Source organism: Exophiala aquamarina (assembly GCF_000709125.1).
Source record: "Exophiala aquamarina CBS 119918 chromosome Unknown aczIA-supercont1.2, whole genome shotgun sequence".
NCBI lineage: Eukaryota > Fungi > Ascomycota > Eurotiomycetes > Chaetothyriales > Herpotrichiellaceae > Exophiala > Exophiala aquamarina.
Window position 1 is genome coordinate 4,609,641 of NW_013550586.1, and position 18,806 is coordinate 4,628,446.

Sequence of the window (18,806 nt, forward strand, 5' to 3'; positions counted from 1 at the left end):
ATCTAGTAATAGGAAGGTTCTCCGAGTCACGTGACTTCTCTCCGATATGATCTCTTTTTTGTTCTCCAAGGGTTGTCCCTCTCTCTCCCACAACTTCACTGTTGACATTCTTTGTTTTCCAAAGCACTCCGTATCCCGTTGACTGTGTGCTCATTGTGCCTACCACATGGTGTCCCTATGAACTAGCACCACCTCTCCTCCCTGCTTCTTCTTCGGTGAGTAACAGAACATTCACACCTGACAATTCTTGCGGCTAACCATCGCGACCAGTTGACGCTTCCTTGCTTCTCTCGTGATTCCTCATCTCAAAAACCCGCCTGGATCGACCGGTGGAGAAGGATCACTTCTCGCTATGGCGACTCCCTTACAGGGTTTGCCATCGCCGTTAGGCATGGAAGCACAATCACTACCAGTTGGCTCTAATGGTGTAACGGTCCCAGCTGATGCCTTAAATGCGCCCTCATCTGATGATTTGAATTCTTTCGATAATCTACCTGATACAATACAATCTCCAACTCAATCTCCTCTCCATCCGCTTCCTACGAAACCTGCCAGCCAGCTTTCCTCTCAAGCTGCAACACCCAACCCTGCCATTTCCGCCCAAAGTCAACCCCGCATAGTCGGTGGTTTTGAAGTTGATGATGATGTTGAGGAAGAGGATGGTTCCCTGGATGAAAAGGACGAGCTTGATGTCTATGATCCTTCTGTCGGGTTGGACTTCGATGTCTCCACGCCTGCCCCTGCTATCCCCCTTGATAGAACTTCCCAGTCACCAGAACAAGAAAATGGAATCACTCCTGTTCCTGTCCAGGCATCTGGTAGTCCTGCTGACATTCCCTCTTCTGCTCTTCCTTCTGGCGCTGATGCTCATGCACCACGTGCTGCAACTGCTACACCCGCTCAATCTACGTCTCATGAACCGTCGGCTCAACCTTCTCCACCTCGCTTGAATGTGAATGGTTCTGTTGCCCCAGCTGTTCCAAAGTCGAGACTTGCTCATGACATTGTTGGTATCTTGGAAGATCGCATCAAGGACGACCCACGGGGTGACACCGCCGCTTATCTTGACTTGATCGAAGAGCTGAAGAGTCGAAATAAGCAAGATGACGTTCGTCGAGTCTACGATCAATATCTCTCCGTCTTCCCTCTAGATGTAGGTGCTTGGCTTTCACACTTCTTCCTCGGCCTGACTAACCTTTTCTTAGGCCGAGCAATGGTGTGCCTACGTCAAGTACGAGGAAGGAAACGATAGAAAGCATGCGATGGAAACCCTTTTCAGCCGGTCTCTTCTTGAAGTGCTCGACGTCCAGCTCTGGTCCCTATACATCAATTACATCCGCCGTCGCAACAGTATGCAAACGGGCGATGTGGCAAGGTCATACAAAATTATTAATGAATCCTTTAGTTTTGCCCTCAAAACCATCGGCATGGATAAAGATTCGGGCACTCTATGGCAAGATTATATCAATTTCCTCAAAACGGGGCCTGGTACTGTCGGGGGCTCTGGTTGGCAGGATGCTGCCAAAGTTGATACTTTGCGTGAAGCATATCAGAAAGCTATTGCCGTTCCAACAGCCGCCACCACCACGCTCTGGAAAGAGTACGATTCTTTCGAGACAGGGCTGAGTAAAATTAACGTAGGCTCGATTTTTATGGATTCACCATAGGTTGCTAACTTGCTACCAGGGCCGTAAATATCTGCAGGAAAAATCGCCCTCGTACATGACGGCCCGGACAGCGTATACACAACTTCAAAATCTGACCAAAGACCTACACAGAACAACACGCCCACGCTTACCTCCCTCACTGGGGTATGAAGGCCACCATGCTTACTTACACCAAGTTTCTCTCTGGAACCAGTGGATTCAGTGGGAGAAAGACGATAATCTGGTGTTGAAGGATGAAGATATCAAGCAATATCGATCGCGGATATTGTTCACCTATAAACAAGCGCTTATGGCTTTGCAATTCTGGCCCGAGATGTGGTACGACGCCGCCGAATTCTGCTTTGCCAACGACCTGGACTCCGACGGCACCAAATTTCTGAACCAGGGGCTCGCATCCAATCCCGAATCTCCACTTCTAGCGTTCAAACTCGCCGACCGGATTGAAGGATCCACTCAAAATGATGAAGGAAGTGATCCAGGTGCCAAGGAGCGTATGAAGAAGATCCGTGAGCCATATGATGGAGTCTTAGATGCTCTCTATGAGCATGTAAAGAAGGTATCTGTCAGAGAGAAAGAAGATATCCAAAAAGCAGAACTTTCTGCGACTACCAACGGCGAAGGAAACGGAGCCGAAGAAGACGAGATCAATGCAGCCAATATTGCAGCCAAGCAAGCAGTCCTCAATGCACAGATAGGCACCATTAAGAAAGGCGCCCAAGCTCAATCCGATCTCCTCAGTCGAATGATATCTCATGTTTGGATCGCTCTGATGCGGGCCACTCGCCGAGTGCAAGGCAAAGGACTACCAACGGAGCGCGGTCCTAGTGGGTTCCGAGCCGTCTTTGGCGAAGCGCGCAAACGCGGGAAACTGACCAGTGACTTCTATGTTGAATCTGCTCGTATTGAGTGGAACTGCTATCGAGATCCCACCGGCACCAAGATCCTGGATCGTGGAATGAAACTGTTTCCTGAGGATGACTATCTTCCACTTCAGTACATCAAACATTTGTTTGAAATCAATGATGTGACCAATGCACGCGCCGTCTTTGAGACCACGGTCAAAAGACTAATCACGCATGAAGATGCAGGATACACCATTAAAGCCAAACCTTTGTTTGCTTATCTTCATGATTATGAGTCCAAATACGGCGAGCTGGCTCAAGTTCAGAGCCTGGAAGCACGGATGAGAAAGCACTTCCCCGAAGACCCTACTCTTCAACTATTCACAAACCGCTATAGTACCCCGACATTTGATGCCATGCGTGCACACCCAGTGATTTCACCACAGCAGATCCAAGTTCCTGAAACCGTCCTACCCTCGGTGGAAGTACAACAAGCCTTAAATTCGCCGATACAGAAAGTGATCGACGCCATTACGACGAATTCGCCCAAACGGCCATTTCCGGACGATTTCGAGGACCTTGGCCCTCGTAAGCTTGCCCGAGGTGAATCTCCTCTCAAGGGTGCCGCTGGTCGTCGAATGAATCAACAGGCTCAGCAGCAGCAGCAGCAACGACAGCTCAACCCATCGACAGGTCCACCTCCATTCCCTGTTCCTCCTCCGCTCCCCCCACAGATCACGTATCTTCTGAGTATCCTCCCGAAAGCCTCACTCTACGTCGACGTCAAGTTTGATCCGACAACTGTGGTTGAATTGATTCGTGATGTGCATCTGCCCCCACCATCCGGCATTGGCAGTCAGCATCATGCAATGCCACAGCAATCTTCGGCCGCACAATGGTCGTCATATACGCAGCATCAGCAGCCACAAATACCTCCAGGAAGTTTTGTTCCCCCTCCCGGCACACAGCCTCAGTATGGAGGTGGTAAGTCATGACCAGATTCTGCTTGTCATACATTCAGCTAATGTCATCGGCAGCAGCTCCATTTCGGTTCGCATAGTGTGGGCTTTGGAATGATAACGGTTGATTGAGACCTTGTGCATCACGGGCGGAGGGAATTGCGGGGACATGGGGAAAGACATGAACGTGTACACTACCAGCAAAAGTATTTCAATTGAAGCGCCACGATGTGGCGTGGTTCTCCAATGGGCAAGAGTGAGGTCCTGCTGGGGCTGGCATAACTTACAAGGAGGTTTCGCAAAGCCAGCAATCTGGGGCTCTGCCACAGATACTAGTCGAAAGCGCATTATTGTGGTGCATAATGCTATAATTTGAATCGCGAACTCACTCTAATTGCAAGGCGCACAACAAATCAGTGTCTTCTGTTGTTAGTAGTGCGTTGTTGGATTTGAGTTGCCGCTACACCGTTCGGGGCCTAGCGGTACCCTTGCTTTGTCCGGGTTGCACAGCTTCTTCAAAACCCAACTCACTTTGGTTTCAGCCTTTCTTTCTTTCGTCTCTTACAACAGCTGTAAGTGAGACTCAATATGACCCTCAATTAAGGTTCAAATTGATTTCTCACTTTGCTGTCAAGCCCTTGTCGTTGTCTTGGCATAACATGTGATCGCTGAGTCGTCGAGCATGGGCAAGAGCCCCAAGGGTATATAAACACCCACTTACCTCCTTCCTTCCAACCAACCACTTCCATCAACTTACCTTCTTTCTTTATTCTCTTTCCCAGAACCTCTTTCTTGTTTCAATCGAGACCTTGGCCTTTCAAGGACCACTTCCTGGGCCGCCTCGTTGCAAGGCCGACATCGCCCACAAAGCCTGACCTTGGTCAGTCCAATTCTCAACACAACAGTCGACGGTTTGAGGCAGGTAAGCATCTCTTTCGGCAAGATTCCCTCTGACCCCATCCGTATCCATTCTTCCTCTCAGCCAAAACGTACCCCCCCATTGCCTGGCAAAAATCGATTTGTTACGCAATTGTTTGTTCACTGGCTTCTCACTTCCACCTGGGCCACTTCCCTACCCTTCGTCTGGTACGACAACAACAAAATGTTCTCTCCCTCTGTCATCTTCCCACCTTCCTCCATCTGACCGAATCTTGCAAGAGCTTCTTTCCTTGCCTGATCACACCCAACGTGTCCCCCCCCTCCCCCCCTGAAGCCTCTCTCCTGCTCTTTTGTCTTTGTTCCGGCATCCATCCCATTAAATCTCAGCATCTTACCATCCCATTCGACAGTCGCTACAAACCCACCACATCTGCCCATACTTGCATGTTTGCCCCTACTTGGTTTAATGGACCTGACCGACAAAGCATTTTGCAGATCTGAACCTTACTTGACACCATGTCAGGCCCTGCTAGACGTCGTGGCGTTGGACGTGCTGGTGGTGGTGCTGAAGGCTCCTCGGAGACTTCATCTCGCCGAGGTGACAGACTCCAGGTCTCCGGTGGATTCGATGGTCCTGCATCTCGAGGCAGCGCGTCTGGCACTGGCTCCCAGGGCCGTCGTGCTTCTAATGCTCCTTCAGTCGGCTCTGGTCGCGGTTCTCCCAACGCTTCCAAGGGAGGTTCTGCGCCTCCTCCTATCCCTCCAAGCCAAGCATCCGGTCCTTCTGCGACCTCGACCCAGACCCAAACCGCGCCCATGTTACAAGGTGATCCAGCCCGTGACACTCAACCACGCTACACGGATTCATTGCGTAACATCGACTTGCCTGCAAGTTTCTACGAGATTGACAAACTGGTAAGTCTTGTACCTGAAACAGCCACGTTGTCCATGTTTGTCTAAGAAAGGAATTTTAACCATCTGATCCCTTTTCTTCCTTCAATGCTCGTTCCTTTCAACGTTCCCATCCTTAAATACTTTTCTCCGTTCCTTCAACGTTTCACATTCATTCATTCACCACTCCATGCCTCCAGCGCTGTAGTCCTTCAGCGCCATTCTTTCACAGATGGTGTCAGGGCACTGCTTTTCTGTTATCCATTTTCATTTCCATCCGGCACCAGCTGCTTGTCGCAGCAATGTCAATGTCTGGGGCGAGAGCAGGCCATTCACAATTCCATTCCTTCCATCAAGGTCGCTGCTCCCTGGCTATAAATAACTTGCCCACCCCCCACTCCCTTCCGCCTTTCCCTCATATCATCGCATGCCCTCCTATCTACATTCGTCTCCAAAGCATCACATCTTGTCTTCCACCATGTCGTCCAACGACAATCCTTCCTTCTATCCCTATATCCGCAACATAGCTGCACCAGGTACTGACAATCTACAGTACACTCTCCCAACCGAGTTCACCAAGCGTCCCGGATTCAACACCACAGGAAAGGCGGTCCAAGTCAATGTCAACGCATACAAGGTCAACAGCTTTCCTTCCGTCAAGATCTATCAGTATGATGTGGTCATTGGATCCGGTGCCGAAAAGCGAATGGTCCAACGCAAGGTCTGGAATTCCAGTGCCCGCAAGGACAAGACTGGAGCTGCAATGATCTATGATGGCAATCGTCTTGCCTGGTCCTCAAAGGATCATGGTGAGCTTCGTCTCATGATCGATCTTGACCAAGAGGAGGGTCGTCCCAGTCGCGGCGACAACAACAGCTTCCGCCTTCACATCAAGAAGACTAGAGAAGTAGACATCAGCATCATTCAACAGTTCCTTGATGGTCGAATTCAGATGAGCATCTCCGTTGCTGAAGCCATTAATTTCATGGATCATCTCCTGCGTGAGGGCCCTTCTCAGTCTCCAGAATTTCTCTCAGTGAAACGTTCTCTTTTCAAACGCAATGGGGAGCGTGCCGATCTCGGTGGCGGCATCGAAGTTTGGCGTGGTATTTACCAATCAATGCGTCTTGCTGAAGGAAAGAAGATGGTTGTCAACCTCGATGTTGCCAACTCGTGCTTTTGGAAGCCCTCTGCGCTCATTGCTGCAGTTATTACCAACAGTGGCTGGCGTGATCCCGCTGACATTGCGGCTCGACTTACACCCACTCAGACCAATGGTAGTATGGTCGCCAATACTACTCACAGAGCACTCCAGTCTAAGTTCAAAGGTGTGATTGTTAAAGCAAGTTACCAAGGTAACCCACTACCCAAGAAAGAATGGAAGATCCACAAATTCTCTACCAACAACTCCCATCAGGAAAAGCTTGAATGGAAGGATCCCAATACAAAACAGCCTACTGGAGAAATGCTCTCTGTCGCTCAGTACTTTAAGCGCAAATACAACACTGCTCTACAATTTCCTAATCTTCCATTGGTTGAAATGACGAAGAGAAATGTTAAGTATCCTATGGAGTTCCTTTATATTCAGAACGGCCAGCGCTACAACACCAAGTTGAATGAGATCCAGACTGCTAACATGATTAAGTTTGCTGTTTCTCCTCCTGCTACTCGACTTAAGGCTATCAACGAGGGTAAATCTTGGCTCAACTGGGAGAATGACCAATACCTCAAGAACTATGGTCTCAAGATTAGTTCTCAGCATATTCAAACTAATGCTCGCATTCTTCCTCCACCAGGCATCAAATTCGGTAATAGGGTCGAGCAACCCGGGACTAAAGGCCGTTGGGATCTCAAGGGCAAAACTTTTCTCGCTGGTAATCCCACTGAACTTGTGGCATGGGGCATCGGAGTTTTTCCTGGTCGAACTAAGCCTGATAAGGCACAAATCGATAAGTTTGCCTTGGACTTTACACGAGCTTATCGTAATCATTCTGGTAGAGTGGCTAACTCACCTCCCCATATCCGCATGTTACCAGCCGATGCTGGTCAGGGCGTTGAGATCCTTCATCAGGAGACAGGCAACAAGTTCCAACGTCGTCCTCAATTGCTCATCTTCCTGGTTCAGGATAAGCAGTCCTTTCACTATCTTCGAATCAAAAAATCTTGTGATTGTCGATTTGGTGTCGTTTCACAAGTCATGCAGATTCAACAAGTATTGAAAGGTAATCCTCAATACTACTCGAATGTACTTATGAAGGTCAATGCTAAACTCGGCGGTACTACTTCTCAAGTTCTACCTCACAATACGAGTGGCTTCAAGGCCTTTAGTGTTCCAACAATGTTGATTGGTGCCGATGTCTCTCACGCATCGCCTGGTAGTCAACAAGCGTCTATGGCTGCGCTCACTATATCTTTTGATCGCTTTGGTGGTCGTTATGCTGCAGCATGTCAAACTAATGGTCATCGAGTCGAGATGATTTCTTTAGCTAACTGGCACAATATGCTTAAACCACTTGCAACTCAATGGATGAGTCAGGTTGGCGGTGGAAAGCTTCCTCAGCAGGTCTACTATCTCCGTGATGGTGTTTCTGAGGGCCAGTTTGCTCACGTTCTCCATCAAGAGGTTCCTGAGATCAAGGCGGTCCTAAGTGGGATTACTAAAGATAAGTGGAATGGCAAGATTACAGTCATTATCGCATCAAAGCGCCATCATATTCGAGCTTTCCCTATTGGCAAGGATGCCTCTGATCAGAAAGGCAACCCTCTCCCTGGCTGTCTTATTGAGCGAGATATTACGATGCCCAATGAGTTCGACTTTTATCTCTATTCGCATATTGCTCTTCAGGGCACTTCTCGACCTGTCCATTACACCATTCTTTACGATGATACTAATCATCGTCCTGAAACAATTCAGAACATGATCTATGAGCACTGTTATCAGTACATGCGGTCTACTACTTCCGTTTCTCTTCATCCTGCTGTGTACTATGCACACATTGCCTCCAACCGTGCCAAAGCACATGAAGATATTGCATCATCTCAAGGCCCTCAAACAGGTCCCGGTTTCAAGCAGGGTCAGGCTGGAGGTCGATCTTCGGAGCCCAGCGACTCGGAAGTGAAGCCATTGATGCCTCTCTTCAATGCCAACGGAATTGTCTTTGCCATGTGGTACATTTAAGACTGGAAGCCACTTCTTTACCTGTCTCCACAACAAGCATGACGTGTTCCACCGAGGTTCAGATTTAAATCACCACTTACGGGAGTACGCATCACAGTCTTCGATCGACTTTTCTTCTATTTGTTCTGAGTGTTCAGCTCCCAGATTCACTAAGTAATCGACATGTGCTCAGCACGGTCGATCAGGCGGGAGAACAGTGAGGGGAGCCTAAGCAGTTGAAGTCTCTGCTTCCGACCAAAAGGCGAGGCTCTATTCAATGAGTCATATTCCATTCACGACATCGACTTCCTTAAATGAAGAAGAATTACAAAAAAAAAGTACTTTGAAATGTGCAAGCTCGTCCACGCCATTCGGGTGGTCTCGGGCATGTCTTCATCGTCAACCATTCTACGGGCAGTTGCTGTCACATCAGTCCGGCTGAATGGTCTTTCTTAGTTTAGCTACGCAATGCAAATCATTCAATCACGTCTGTTTCTTTTCTCGTGATACCTCTTGAAGCCTTGTAGGTGTGGCTCAAACTCCGGCGAATGCAACAGCGACACGTCAAGATGATGCAGCAACTAAACTCGGCCATATTGGTCTCCAGAACGCCTCATCAAGGATCACACTTGGAAGGCGAAGCAAGGTAAGTGATATCTTGTTTCTGTTGATCACCAGAAGGACTTTGCTGTGATGAGTGTTGCTGATAAATGAGCAGCTTCCGAGTATGTAGACAAGGTTGGCGGCACGAGGAATCAAGCGTTAACAGGAGTCGAGGATCACCGAACAATCATGACATCGACATTGGTGTCAAGTTCGACTCGAAGGCTAGTTGCGAGAGCTATCAACAATAGCGTGCTCACCGTTGGCTCTTTTCCAGACCTGCCAACCTATGGAAAGCCACAGATATGTAACCCTCGCCCCCGAGTTGTCCCCGCCTGCTCCTTGCCGCAGGCCCACCAAGACCGCGATCTTTCCTCCCTGACTGATCAGTTGATGAGGTTATAATATCCGTTCATTCCAGCCCACAAGTCATGATGAGTTTTGCCAGAACAAGGAAGAGATTGGGATATCTTAGTGCCAAAGACGTTGACGGCGGCAGTCTGCCGTCCATGACTATGAGCAAGCTTCTTCCAGCTTCAAGAGATTTGGACATCACACTTGCCGTGGTGCCACAAAGAAGCCAACAGGTAAGTTTTGATGGAGCTGGCATGTAGGGGGAGAAATGTGGCTAGACCGAAGCTTGTGGCCCCCAGGTGTGCTGAGCGCGATGCTAACTCTGTTCTCGCAGGTAAATGGAGTCGATGAGATCTTGCACATCTCTCCTACTCTTCTGAGCCCTCGTCCGAAGAATGTGGACTCGCCGTGACAGAGTCGAATATTGACAGCGCCCAAGGCCGTCGGGCAAATCTACGACCCGAGCTTCGTTCCATCGAGACCCCTCTATGGATCCGCAGGATACAACGTTTAAGAGAAGGCTCCGCCCACGACGTCCCGGCGGGGGGGGGGGGGGGGAGACCTAGCAAAAATCGATACTGACCAGTCTCATTCAGACAAGGAGATGGAATTTCTGAGGAGTAAAATGCAGAGATATCACGAATACTTTACATAAGAGCTAGGGACACCCTGGACGGGAGACACCAATTTTCAGGTATGTAGACCAGACAACAAACTAACCCTTACCTTTTGTGGAGGTTTGTCAGCTTGTGCATCAGATAACGTTTCGCGCAGGTGGCGGTTACACCTGTGCTGCTGCTCCTGCTGCTCACTATGAGTGATAGAGCTTTATGAAAGAAAAGAGTCCGCGAAGATCGAAGACCAAGCTGGCCCAGCACAATCCAAAGTCTCCCCACAAGTTCCCCCGTGACCAGGCTGCCTGGATTCGGGAGGCATTTGTCCCCATCTTGGCCGCGCTACATGTCTCAAGCCACACGCACCCTGACGAAGGGCAGCTTTACGAATCGAGATGAAGATGAATCAACCCACGGGACAACTGGAAGAGAACTTTCTTGATGCACTGCCTGTTTGTTAGCTGCTCAAGGGACCTGTGGTGTGTGGAGCATGGCCAGGATCTCACGGACCAGCAAGGAACAACGACTAGAAGGACTTTGACAACTGACTAGTATGTAGAGCAGTTTGTCCCTTGAGGGCTTCATTGATGAGTGTTAAAGCAATTTGAGAATTCTAGCAGTATACGGTATTGTGTACCCCAGTAATACCGCCGTGATCTGTCAGTTCTAGGAAAGTTCAATGCCAGGACCGTAGAGCAGTTGCAAGAAGCCTAGGCTGAAACCCAACACAACCGCGATATGAAAGAAGAAAAGGGTATCCACCGCCATGATGATCTTCTGTTTAGGAGTTACCCTGTAACGCGGATGCCCCGTGAGACACACGAAGATAAGTGTAAGAACATATGAAAGGAAGATCATTAGAAAAAAGAGAATCTCCAGACTCCCAGGCTTTGCTCCGGTAGCAGAGCCGACCAACTGCCGAATGGTCACTGCGCATAGCACCGCTGTCATGTAGAACCATGCCCATGTTTGTGGTTTGCTCATTGGTCTGTACACTGATATCTAATCACGGATACCCCGTCTTCTGCGCCGTTGATCTTGCTCCGGTCCACCTTCATCATAGTCGAGTTGGACGACATGGTTCTCATTGGGGAGAGTCTCGTTGGCGCCATCAGTTGGAGCGTGGTCCAATGGGCTCAAAATCACGGTCTGCGGGCATCGAAGGTCAGCCAGAATTCATCAGGCAAGAGAATGGTGTTGGGTAGATATGGATCCGTCACTGACTCTTGAAGAAACCAATCCAACTTCTCGCGAAGGAGGATCCAGATCTGTATTTTCCGACCCTAGATCTTCTTGATCCGAATGCTCGCTCGGGCCATTCGATGGAAAGATCTGCATGCCGTCGTATAATGTGATCGATCGAGCAGAGGCCAACATGTCGTTGAAGCCAGGCTGCAAGTCGGGTGGTTGAAGGTATGAGTGAGTAGTGCGGTTCATTCAATCCGAGGAGCGGTGTGGTGATACGGGCTAGATGGCGGCGGGAGGTGGACTGGATTGGACTATGTTGGCACGGTAGTTGTACACAAGATTGATGCTGGTTATGATATGACGGGAGGCAAAGCTATGTTCTCTTGGATAAATGGCCCTGTCAGCATGCGGACGATGGGGATGAAGACGGAGAACTTCACAGGAGGAATCCGTGCGGGCAAATCATGCGCTGAAAATGCATGGCTCCTTCCTCCGAAGATGTCGGTCCAATCGGTAGCGGCAGGTCCAACGGGAAAGAACCCACAGGAAGAGAATCCTCGACGAACACTGGGACGGTGATGGCAAGCAATGGAATGGATGTGATTTGACAGGCCAGATTCAAGCCAGAAGAAATGCCCAACATCAGCGGCCATGATGCCAGAGTTTTACAATATACCTTTTCCTTAGCCTCTGGGAAATGACAGCGCAGAAAATTTGATATAGCAGAGCCGTACCACAGCAATGATAAAACAGATCGCCGTTCGATGGCCCAAACTGTAGCCTCATCCAGCGCCTGTCCCGCACAGGGTATATATCCTAGAACCTGTTCCTGAATGGGGAATGCCTTCGATTCCCTGGGTTCGCGTCGCACATCGTGCCGTTTGTTGATACAGGACGTGACCTTCGTTATTCGTCAAAACAAAAACGTTTCCTTCTTTCTTTTCCCCTTGGACTCATAAATGGCTCGGAATGCAGCAGAGATCCTGGCTCTAGCGAGGGTGATAATCGATTACGCCTAAGCTCTTACGCATCTGTGACAGTCGATCTGGGGCAGCTGGTGGAGGTCGATCGTCGTCCGTTGCTGGTCTTTGCTTCTCTTCATCGTCGGATTTAGTCTTCTTTCTGCTAGTCCTCTTGTAATCGAATTTGAAATCCTTCAATCCGGGCAGTCGGGAGATCTTTTTGCCCGAACTGCCCACGTGATTTCTCTGGTCATCACGTGATTCACTGACAGATTCATGTCTCAATCGGCCCCTCGGACTTTGGCTGGAGCTCGTGTCTGTGCTTTGTAGTATTTGGAACGTGGCAGGATTGACGTTGAGAGCATCCGAGAACTCGAGCTGATTATCATCATCCTTGGTATGGTCGTCCAAAACCAATGCCATACTTCGTCGACGTAATTCATCCTGTTGCAACCGCTTGATACCCAAGCGTTTCAATTCGGTCTTGAAATCGTCCAGCATGATTGTGTCGGTCAAGCACTTGAAAACCAACGACAGCTTCCACCAAGGATTTATACTGAGAGGCAGTTAGTAGGTGCTCTCGGCCTGTCAGGAGATGGCATACCCGTCAGTGGAACCGATGAAATTGTGAATGCTTGCGACAATGTCAAGCCCGGTGAAAATCAGAGACAGGCAGATAGCGCCGAGCAAGATGCCAAAACGGGGAGACCTTTTGATCAATTCAAAAACCCCAGTTCCGTAGCATTTGCGAATGACGTGGAACAAAGCGATACAGGTGAAAACCCACCAAGGATCTCTATCGGCGCATGGGTAAGCAAGGATCCTGAGCCGCGGTTCAACATCTCAGTGCTTACCTAAACAAAGGCTCGTAAGGCCTCACTTGGGTGTAGAAGTCATTGATGTTGTTGAAGAATCGAAAGTTGTCATAGATCTGCAGGATGATGGGTGGTGCGGTACAAGCAAGGGTGACCAAGTATATGCGCTTGACCCACAAGCCCGTCTCTGGCTTGAACATGGATCTTGAATCGGTGAAGAACGGACGGATCTTCATCCATGCAACAATATTGTGTACAACCCACGAGCAATAGAGCAAGGCTGCTGTGCTCGAAAGGTACCATCCATAGCCGCGGAAAGACATGAAACAGAAGGTGCCTGGAGAAAATCAGGACTGGCGCTGAGGTGGATGGGGGTTGAGCATACCATGAGACAATGCTGCCAGTTGCTGGAATCATGAGTTAGCTTCGTCCGGGTGCAAGTCTTGGTGGAGGACGGTGAACGAGACATCTTACCTCAACGAGGATGAGTTTATGAAGCAGCACGCCCCTTCTCATGTTTGCAACGGTGATACATGCCATGATGATCAGGGCTCCGACCATCTGAGTGTCGCAAATGGTTAGCGTGATGCTCTCCAGACGGCAGGTCATGAAAATAGCGCACAGGCCATGTTCTCAACGAAAAGGCTGCGATGACATGATATCGGGTCTAAGATGGAAGAACTTACAAATCCTTGGCTCCATGCCTCGAGGATCAAATCCTCGGCGGACGCATTTTCACGCCAACTGCCATCTTTCGCACCGACGGCATCAGCTTCATTCTCGCTATCACTGCGCTGAAGTAGATATATTCGGGAAGCCATTGATGAAAAGTGGGAGGATCGAAGTATTGATCATGTCGGCCTGCGCATTTGTGGAGAGATATTATGGGGATGCGATGCGAGGTGCTGCGAGGTGAGGTGGGTTAAAGCAGCGGAAGAAGGACAGCGAGGAGACCGAGGCGGTGAGGGGTGAAATAATGGGCGTCCTGGGTCTTTGGCCGTTCACCTTACGTCTGATTGTAGGGAATGAGTGCGCTTGGACTGGTGTGGACTATTCGTGCACCCGGTGGTCGTCGGTCAGGGTAGGTGGTGAGAAAAGGAAAACGAGTGTATGGGTGCGGTCGAGTGGGTGTGTGTGTGAGACGACGTGGGAGGACAGGTGACCGAGAGGCGGATGAGACGGTGCGAGCGCGGAGTCGCGTGGTACAATGAAGAGGCGAAGACAAGAGTTGGACGTCGAGATCAATTAGAAGAGGGCACTGGTAGGGAACGGAGATGAGGTTTGGATCTTCAGGAGGTATGTAAGATGATGGCGATATCTCGTACTCAGCAGTGAGGAATATGGACATGAGGCATGAAATCTGAGTCGGACAATCGCCAGAGATGCGGCAACTCCAGGTTTTAGGGCTTGCAATGCTAATTACAGGCATTGGGCTGTCCCGTCTGTAACGAGAGCCCGTGTTCTTGGATCAACCCATCCCCAAGACCACGTTAGGTCATATTAGTGCTGAGGTAGTGCTCATAAAGGGTGGAGTGGCTGGCCATTGAAATCGAACAGTTCAAGTGGATGGGCCTGATGAAACTACTGTACATGCCACCGCAGCCGTGTGGAAGTGGAGCAACAAATCAAAACGAGGTGATGTGCAAGGCGTTCCAGCCAAGCGGAACCAGGGAGTCAGAAGAGCAGAGTGGGTTCACTTTCGAGTATGAAATATCTGCCTTGCAGACGTGCCGGTGGAGGACGGACGAGCTCTCGCATGGCGCCCATATGGCTTGGTTGGGATTTAACGGCCTCTCCCCGTCCTTAGTCAGTTGGTGCCGTTGTAGGTAAGGATACCCGGTTCAGTCAGCCTCGAATGAATCCAAATTTGTCAAGATACCAAGCCCATTACGGAGTACCCGGTCGTCGGCAGCTCGAGAACAGTGGGCTTCACCTGGGGAGATGATGCAGCCAAGGGTCATTTTGGGCATTTTCAGGGGTGGGGACAATTCAACGCAGAGGGCGGCGCCAGGCATGGGGAGGTGGATGTACGGATACCGATAGTCAGTTACGGTCGTCAAGTCGTTAACCAACCGAGTACGAGTAGGTGCTAGTATGCAGTTACGAGCAAAGAGCCAGGGAAACCCACCACGGGGGAGGGAGGAAGCAACCCCTAGGAGCCTTACCTGCAAGTAAAGCACTCGTTCAATGACCGTTGACCACGCGAGGCAGACTTGTCCCCAGCTTTGAAAATGCGCACCATTACATACCCTACATACCGATCGTCTAAGGTTTCCTCTGATCATGATTGCCGAGGTACCCGACATCACATGCCTATTAAATTACCCCGTATGTATTTGGATGTAGGACTCCTCCCAAACTTGGAACCCAGCACCTTGGGGAAACTGTCGTCATCCTCCTCCGTCCCAAGAAATTGGACTCCTGAGGCGTAGACAGTTCTATTGATCCATCTCGCTTCATGATTGCGAGGACGGATACATACCGAGTAGCCAGCGAGTGCGGCCCAGGTAGATACAAACCTGGATCAGCCGCGCGACAGATGCAGGGAGCTGCTCCAAGTGGATGCAGATACTCTGTACAGATACGATCGAATACGCCAGAGCAGCTGTGGAACTTTCCGAGACTTTTGCCTCAGGCACGAGGCGGCAACAACCAATCCCACCAACCCCGTCATCGAGTGGGTTCCAGCCTTGGAGTCGAAGACCGCCTTGCCCGCCATTGTATCGTAGCAGATGCCATGGCCCATATCTGACGAAGTCGGTGCACATAGTAAGGCGCCGTTGTTCGTCGACAATTCAAATCCTAGTTTTTGATTTTGGAGTGCGAATTCTAGATCCCTTTTTGACTTCTTGCCCTTTAACCACACATGCATGCGGATACAATGGAGCGAAGTGAATTGGCATTGTCGGAGCTCAACAGCAAGTTATGCCCTGTGCGGTGAGCTGGAAACCACCGTCAATTGTAGAAAAAACGCATATCATCATGGAGAAGAGACCCTCGCCTATCAAGTGCTGAGCTGCAATACACCATTCGATGGCATGTGCCATGAGACCTCGTGCCTTGCTCCCAACCAGAGCAATTCCCATCTCCATCCAGGTCAATTTCACTTTTCATACAATGCCACCCGGCAGCCAACACCGCTCGCCAGGGTAATGGAAAGCCATTCCCGCCATTCCCGTTCATCACGGCTCTCAATCCTGGGGAATGCCTGAATCAGCCGAACCGTCGCATAGCTGGCTTCCATCAAGGCGTATTGCTGTCCCACGCAAATTCTCGGTCCCCCGTTGAACGGCAAATACTCCCAACCAGGCCGCAGAGTTTCCCACCGTTCTGGCCGAAACTCAAGTGCATCTGCTCCGTAGTAGTCTTCTCTTCGATGCATCGACCAAGGAGAATACCCGACAACCCATCCCTTAGGAACGAATACCGGGGATTTCCCGTCTGGCCCACCTCCCACTGGAAGTACTGTATCTCGAACGGCTTCTCGACTGTTGCCTGGCACCACAGGCATGAGACGCAGACTTTCGTGGAGCACATACTTCAGGTATTTCATTTCCTTGATTGAACTGTAGTCAGGACGCTCGCCGCCCAGCTCGTCCACCTCGGCTTTCAATTTCGCCCAGATGTCCGGTCGTTTGGACAGCACATGCCATGTGTTGGTGAGAAGTCCTGCAGTAGTATCACGCCCAGCCAGCAGAATGTTGAGTAATTCCGATCGGACAGTGTAGGGGTCGCGAGTCTGCTCGAGCAAGGAATACAAGAAGACGTAGCGTTGTTTTTCCGAGACCTTGCCCGAATTGACGTCTTCAATAGCCTGCTGAATGATTTCGTCCGCAAAGTCGTTGACTGTCTTGAGGTTTTTGTGCCATGAGGGATTCGGAATCCATTTATCTAGACCTCCTGAACGGAAGGCTTTCCCGACGGCTAGAGATACGAGTCAGCAAATGGCCAGACCAACACTTCAGGGACATACAGTCAGTCATGTACACAAAGGATTTGACGAATTCACTCCCAGATTTGGTGTCGAGTCCAGGAGCCAGGGTGTTGGTAGATTTGCCGAACAAGAATTCGGTGGCAGAGTCGATGGTCAAGGCAAAGAAAAGATCCTGGAGGTCCACAGCAGAGCCGTCACGTGGGATTGAATCGATCAAGTGACCTACATGCTCCTCAAACATGTCCAAATCGGCGACCTGTTGGCGAGTGAAATTGGGACGGACCAGAGCGCGAGAACGTTCCCAGCCTTTGCCATCTTGGTTGAAGATACCGTGACCAAAGACTGGTGTCATGATTTCTCTTCTACTGCTTCCCAGAGAGAAGTCTGCGAACTTGGTGGACAGAATCGTCTTGATGTTCTCTGGTTCGATGGTGGTAATAACTGTCACTCGTTAGAATGCTTGGTCGAAGCACCCCAGGGCAATCTACTCACTGTGCTTACGGGCCAGCCTGAAATGTAGGGTTTTGTGTCCCTTGCCATAGTTTCTCAATCGGGAGACCTCGTTCATTCTCCCCTCTTTGCTAGATTTGACCATGGCCCTGATGATATCCAAGCCGTATAGTTTGCCACCAAGGCCCTCGTGAGGATATTGATACGGCGGCTGGCAGCCATTGTCTCGGATCATCTGGCGACGTCTTGCTCCAGTAGTAAGTTCGAAGAAGATTCGGTACACGGAGAAGAGGACCACAAGGCCAAGAAGAACGAGGGAGGGTGCTGGGGTTGGAAGTGAGAGGACCGCCATGGTGGTTGCGTTCTAGTAGAATGGAGACCTCCAACTCAGAACTGTGATAGTGAAGGCGTCGGCAAGCAGAAACTATTCTAACTAGAGGGAGCGAGGTTGACTTGACACAGCCGGCAGGTCGGTCAAGGGAAGATATCACGATCCGATGTCAGCAGGCGGGACAGTCTCTTAGGCCAAGTCGAAAGCTTGCAGAGGGATGACAGTTGACGGGAGGGATCATGTAAACCGGATATTAGGAGTGCTGACAGAAAGACACGAACAAGTCATGGATACTTGCCGCTGGAGGATGGCTTGGATTACCGCCGAATAATTCTGGCTGACTTGGACGTTGAGGAGGATCCTGACACGGACCAGGAGAGCGGATGTAAGCGGTTAGACCGGGCAGCAATAACCTAGTTGATATTTGCGACCTCGCACCAAGGATGAGAATATAAAAGACACCAACGGGGGCTGCGGGTTGGTTGTGATTCGCAAGATCGCAATGAGGATGTTTGCACAGGTTGACGCATTGCTTATATAGGAGGGGCTTTGGTGGCACCCAGGTGGATGGCACAGACTAGACTACCCTTGTTAGTTGCCTAGGTAGGTGTCAAGGAACGAGTCAAAGGAATCAGGATGAGACCGTGAACGCGATGGAAGAGGGGTACGACGCAATGGTTCGGCTTGGATCTGAGGTCTACGAGTACGGTATGGAGTCCAGTGCAGTCCAGTAACAGTGTTTGCCGTTGAGCAGCATTCACTCTTTGTCTTTGCTCTGGCCGAGGCACGACACGCAAAGCCCATACAAAAGCAATTACGAGGTACGACGCTCCGAATGTACAGGAGTTACGAGTAATTAATAGGGCACAAGCCGGCATCTGCATTGGATGGGGGGCGGAGACTCGGGGTATGACCTCCTTCGGGGTCGGGCTTAAGTGGGGGGGTGACCGCAATCTCAACGGGCACGCCTCACGAGTCACGAGTCACGACCCACGGCAGGGGACCGGGGCTCCCTCCTCATCCATCTACATGGGTAGGTTGGCGCTATTATTCTTCCTGGCCATTCATACATACCTAGTCCCATATTATTGGCCCTTTCGTATTCTTTTCTTCGCAACACATCCCCTATTCTGAATCATCCGGTGGCTAAATTCATACTG

General features: G+C 50.2%; 4 protein-coding genes across 4 annotated transcripts; 2 read left to right on the forward strand and 2 right to left on the reverse strand.

Moving 5' to 3' along the window:
* Positions 1-352: 352 nt before the first annotated feature.
* On the forward strand, positions 353-3,504 carry A1O9_03477 (uncharacterized protein; the record flags this gene model as incomplete). Its single annotated transcript, XM_013409041.1, has 3 exons — positions 353-1,153; positions 1,206-1,637; positions 1,687-3,504. 3 exons carry the CDS (start codon positions 353-355, stop codon positions 3,502-3,504), a joined length of 3,051 nt encoding a protein of 1,016 aa, XP_013264495.1.
* A 2,212-nt stretch (positions 3,505-5,716) lies between these two features.
* On the forward strand, positions 5,717-8,416 carry A1O9_03478 (uncharacterized protein; the record flags this gene model as incomplete). Its single annotated transcript, XM_013409042.1, has 1 exon — positions 5,717-8,416. The coding sequence occupies one exon, from the start codon at positions 5,717-5,719 to the stop codon at positions 8,414-8,416; it is 2,700 nt and encodes an 899-aa protein (XP_013264496.1).
* A 3,727-nt stretch (positions 8,417-12,143) lies between these two features.
* Positions 12,144-13,471, reverse strand: A1O9_03479 (uncharacterized protein; the record flags this gene model as incomplete). The annotated part of the gene is made up of 5 exons (XM_013409043.1): positions 12,144-12,672; positions 12,721-12,912; positions 12,971-13,268; positions 13,317-13,338; positions 13,406-13,471. 5 exons carry the CDS (start codon positions 13,469-13,471, stop codon positions 12,144-12,146), a joined length of 1,107 nt encoding a protein of 368 aa, XP_013264497.1.
* Positions 13,472-16,034: 2,563 nt separating this feature from the next.
* On the reverse strand, positions 16,035-17,667 carry A1O9_03480 (uncharacterized protein; the record flags this gene model as incomplete). The annotated part of the gene is made up of 3 exons (XM_013409044.1): positions 16,035-16,855; positions 16,905-17,306; positions 17,367-17,667. 3 exons carry the CDS (start codon positions 17,665-17,667, stop codon positions 16,035-16,037), a joined length of 1,524 nt encoding a protein of 507 aa, XP_013264498.1.
* Positions 17,668-18,806: the final 1,139 nt, after the last annotated feature.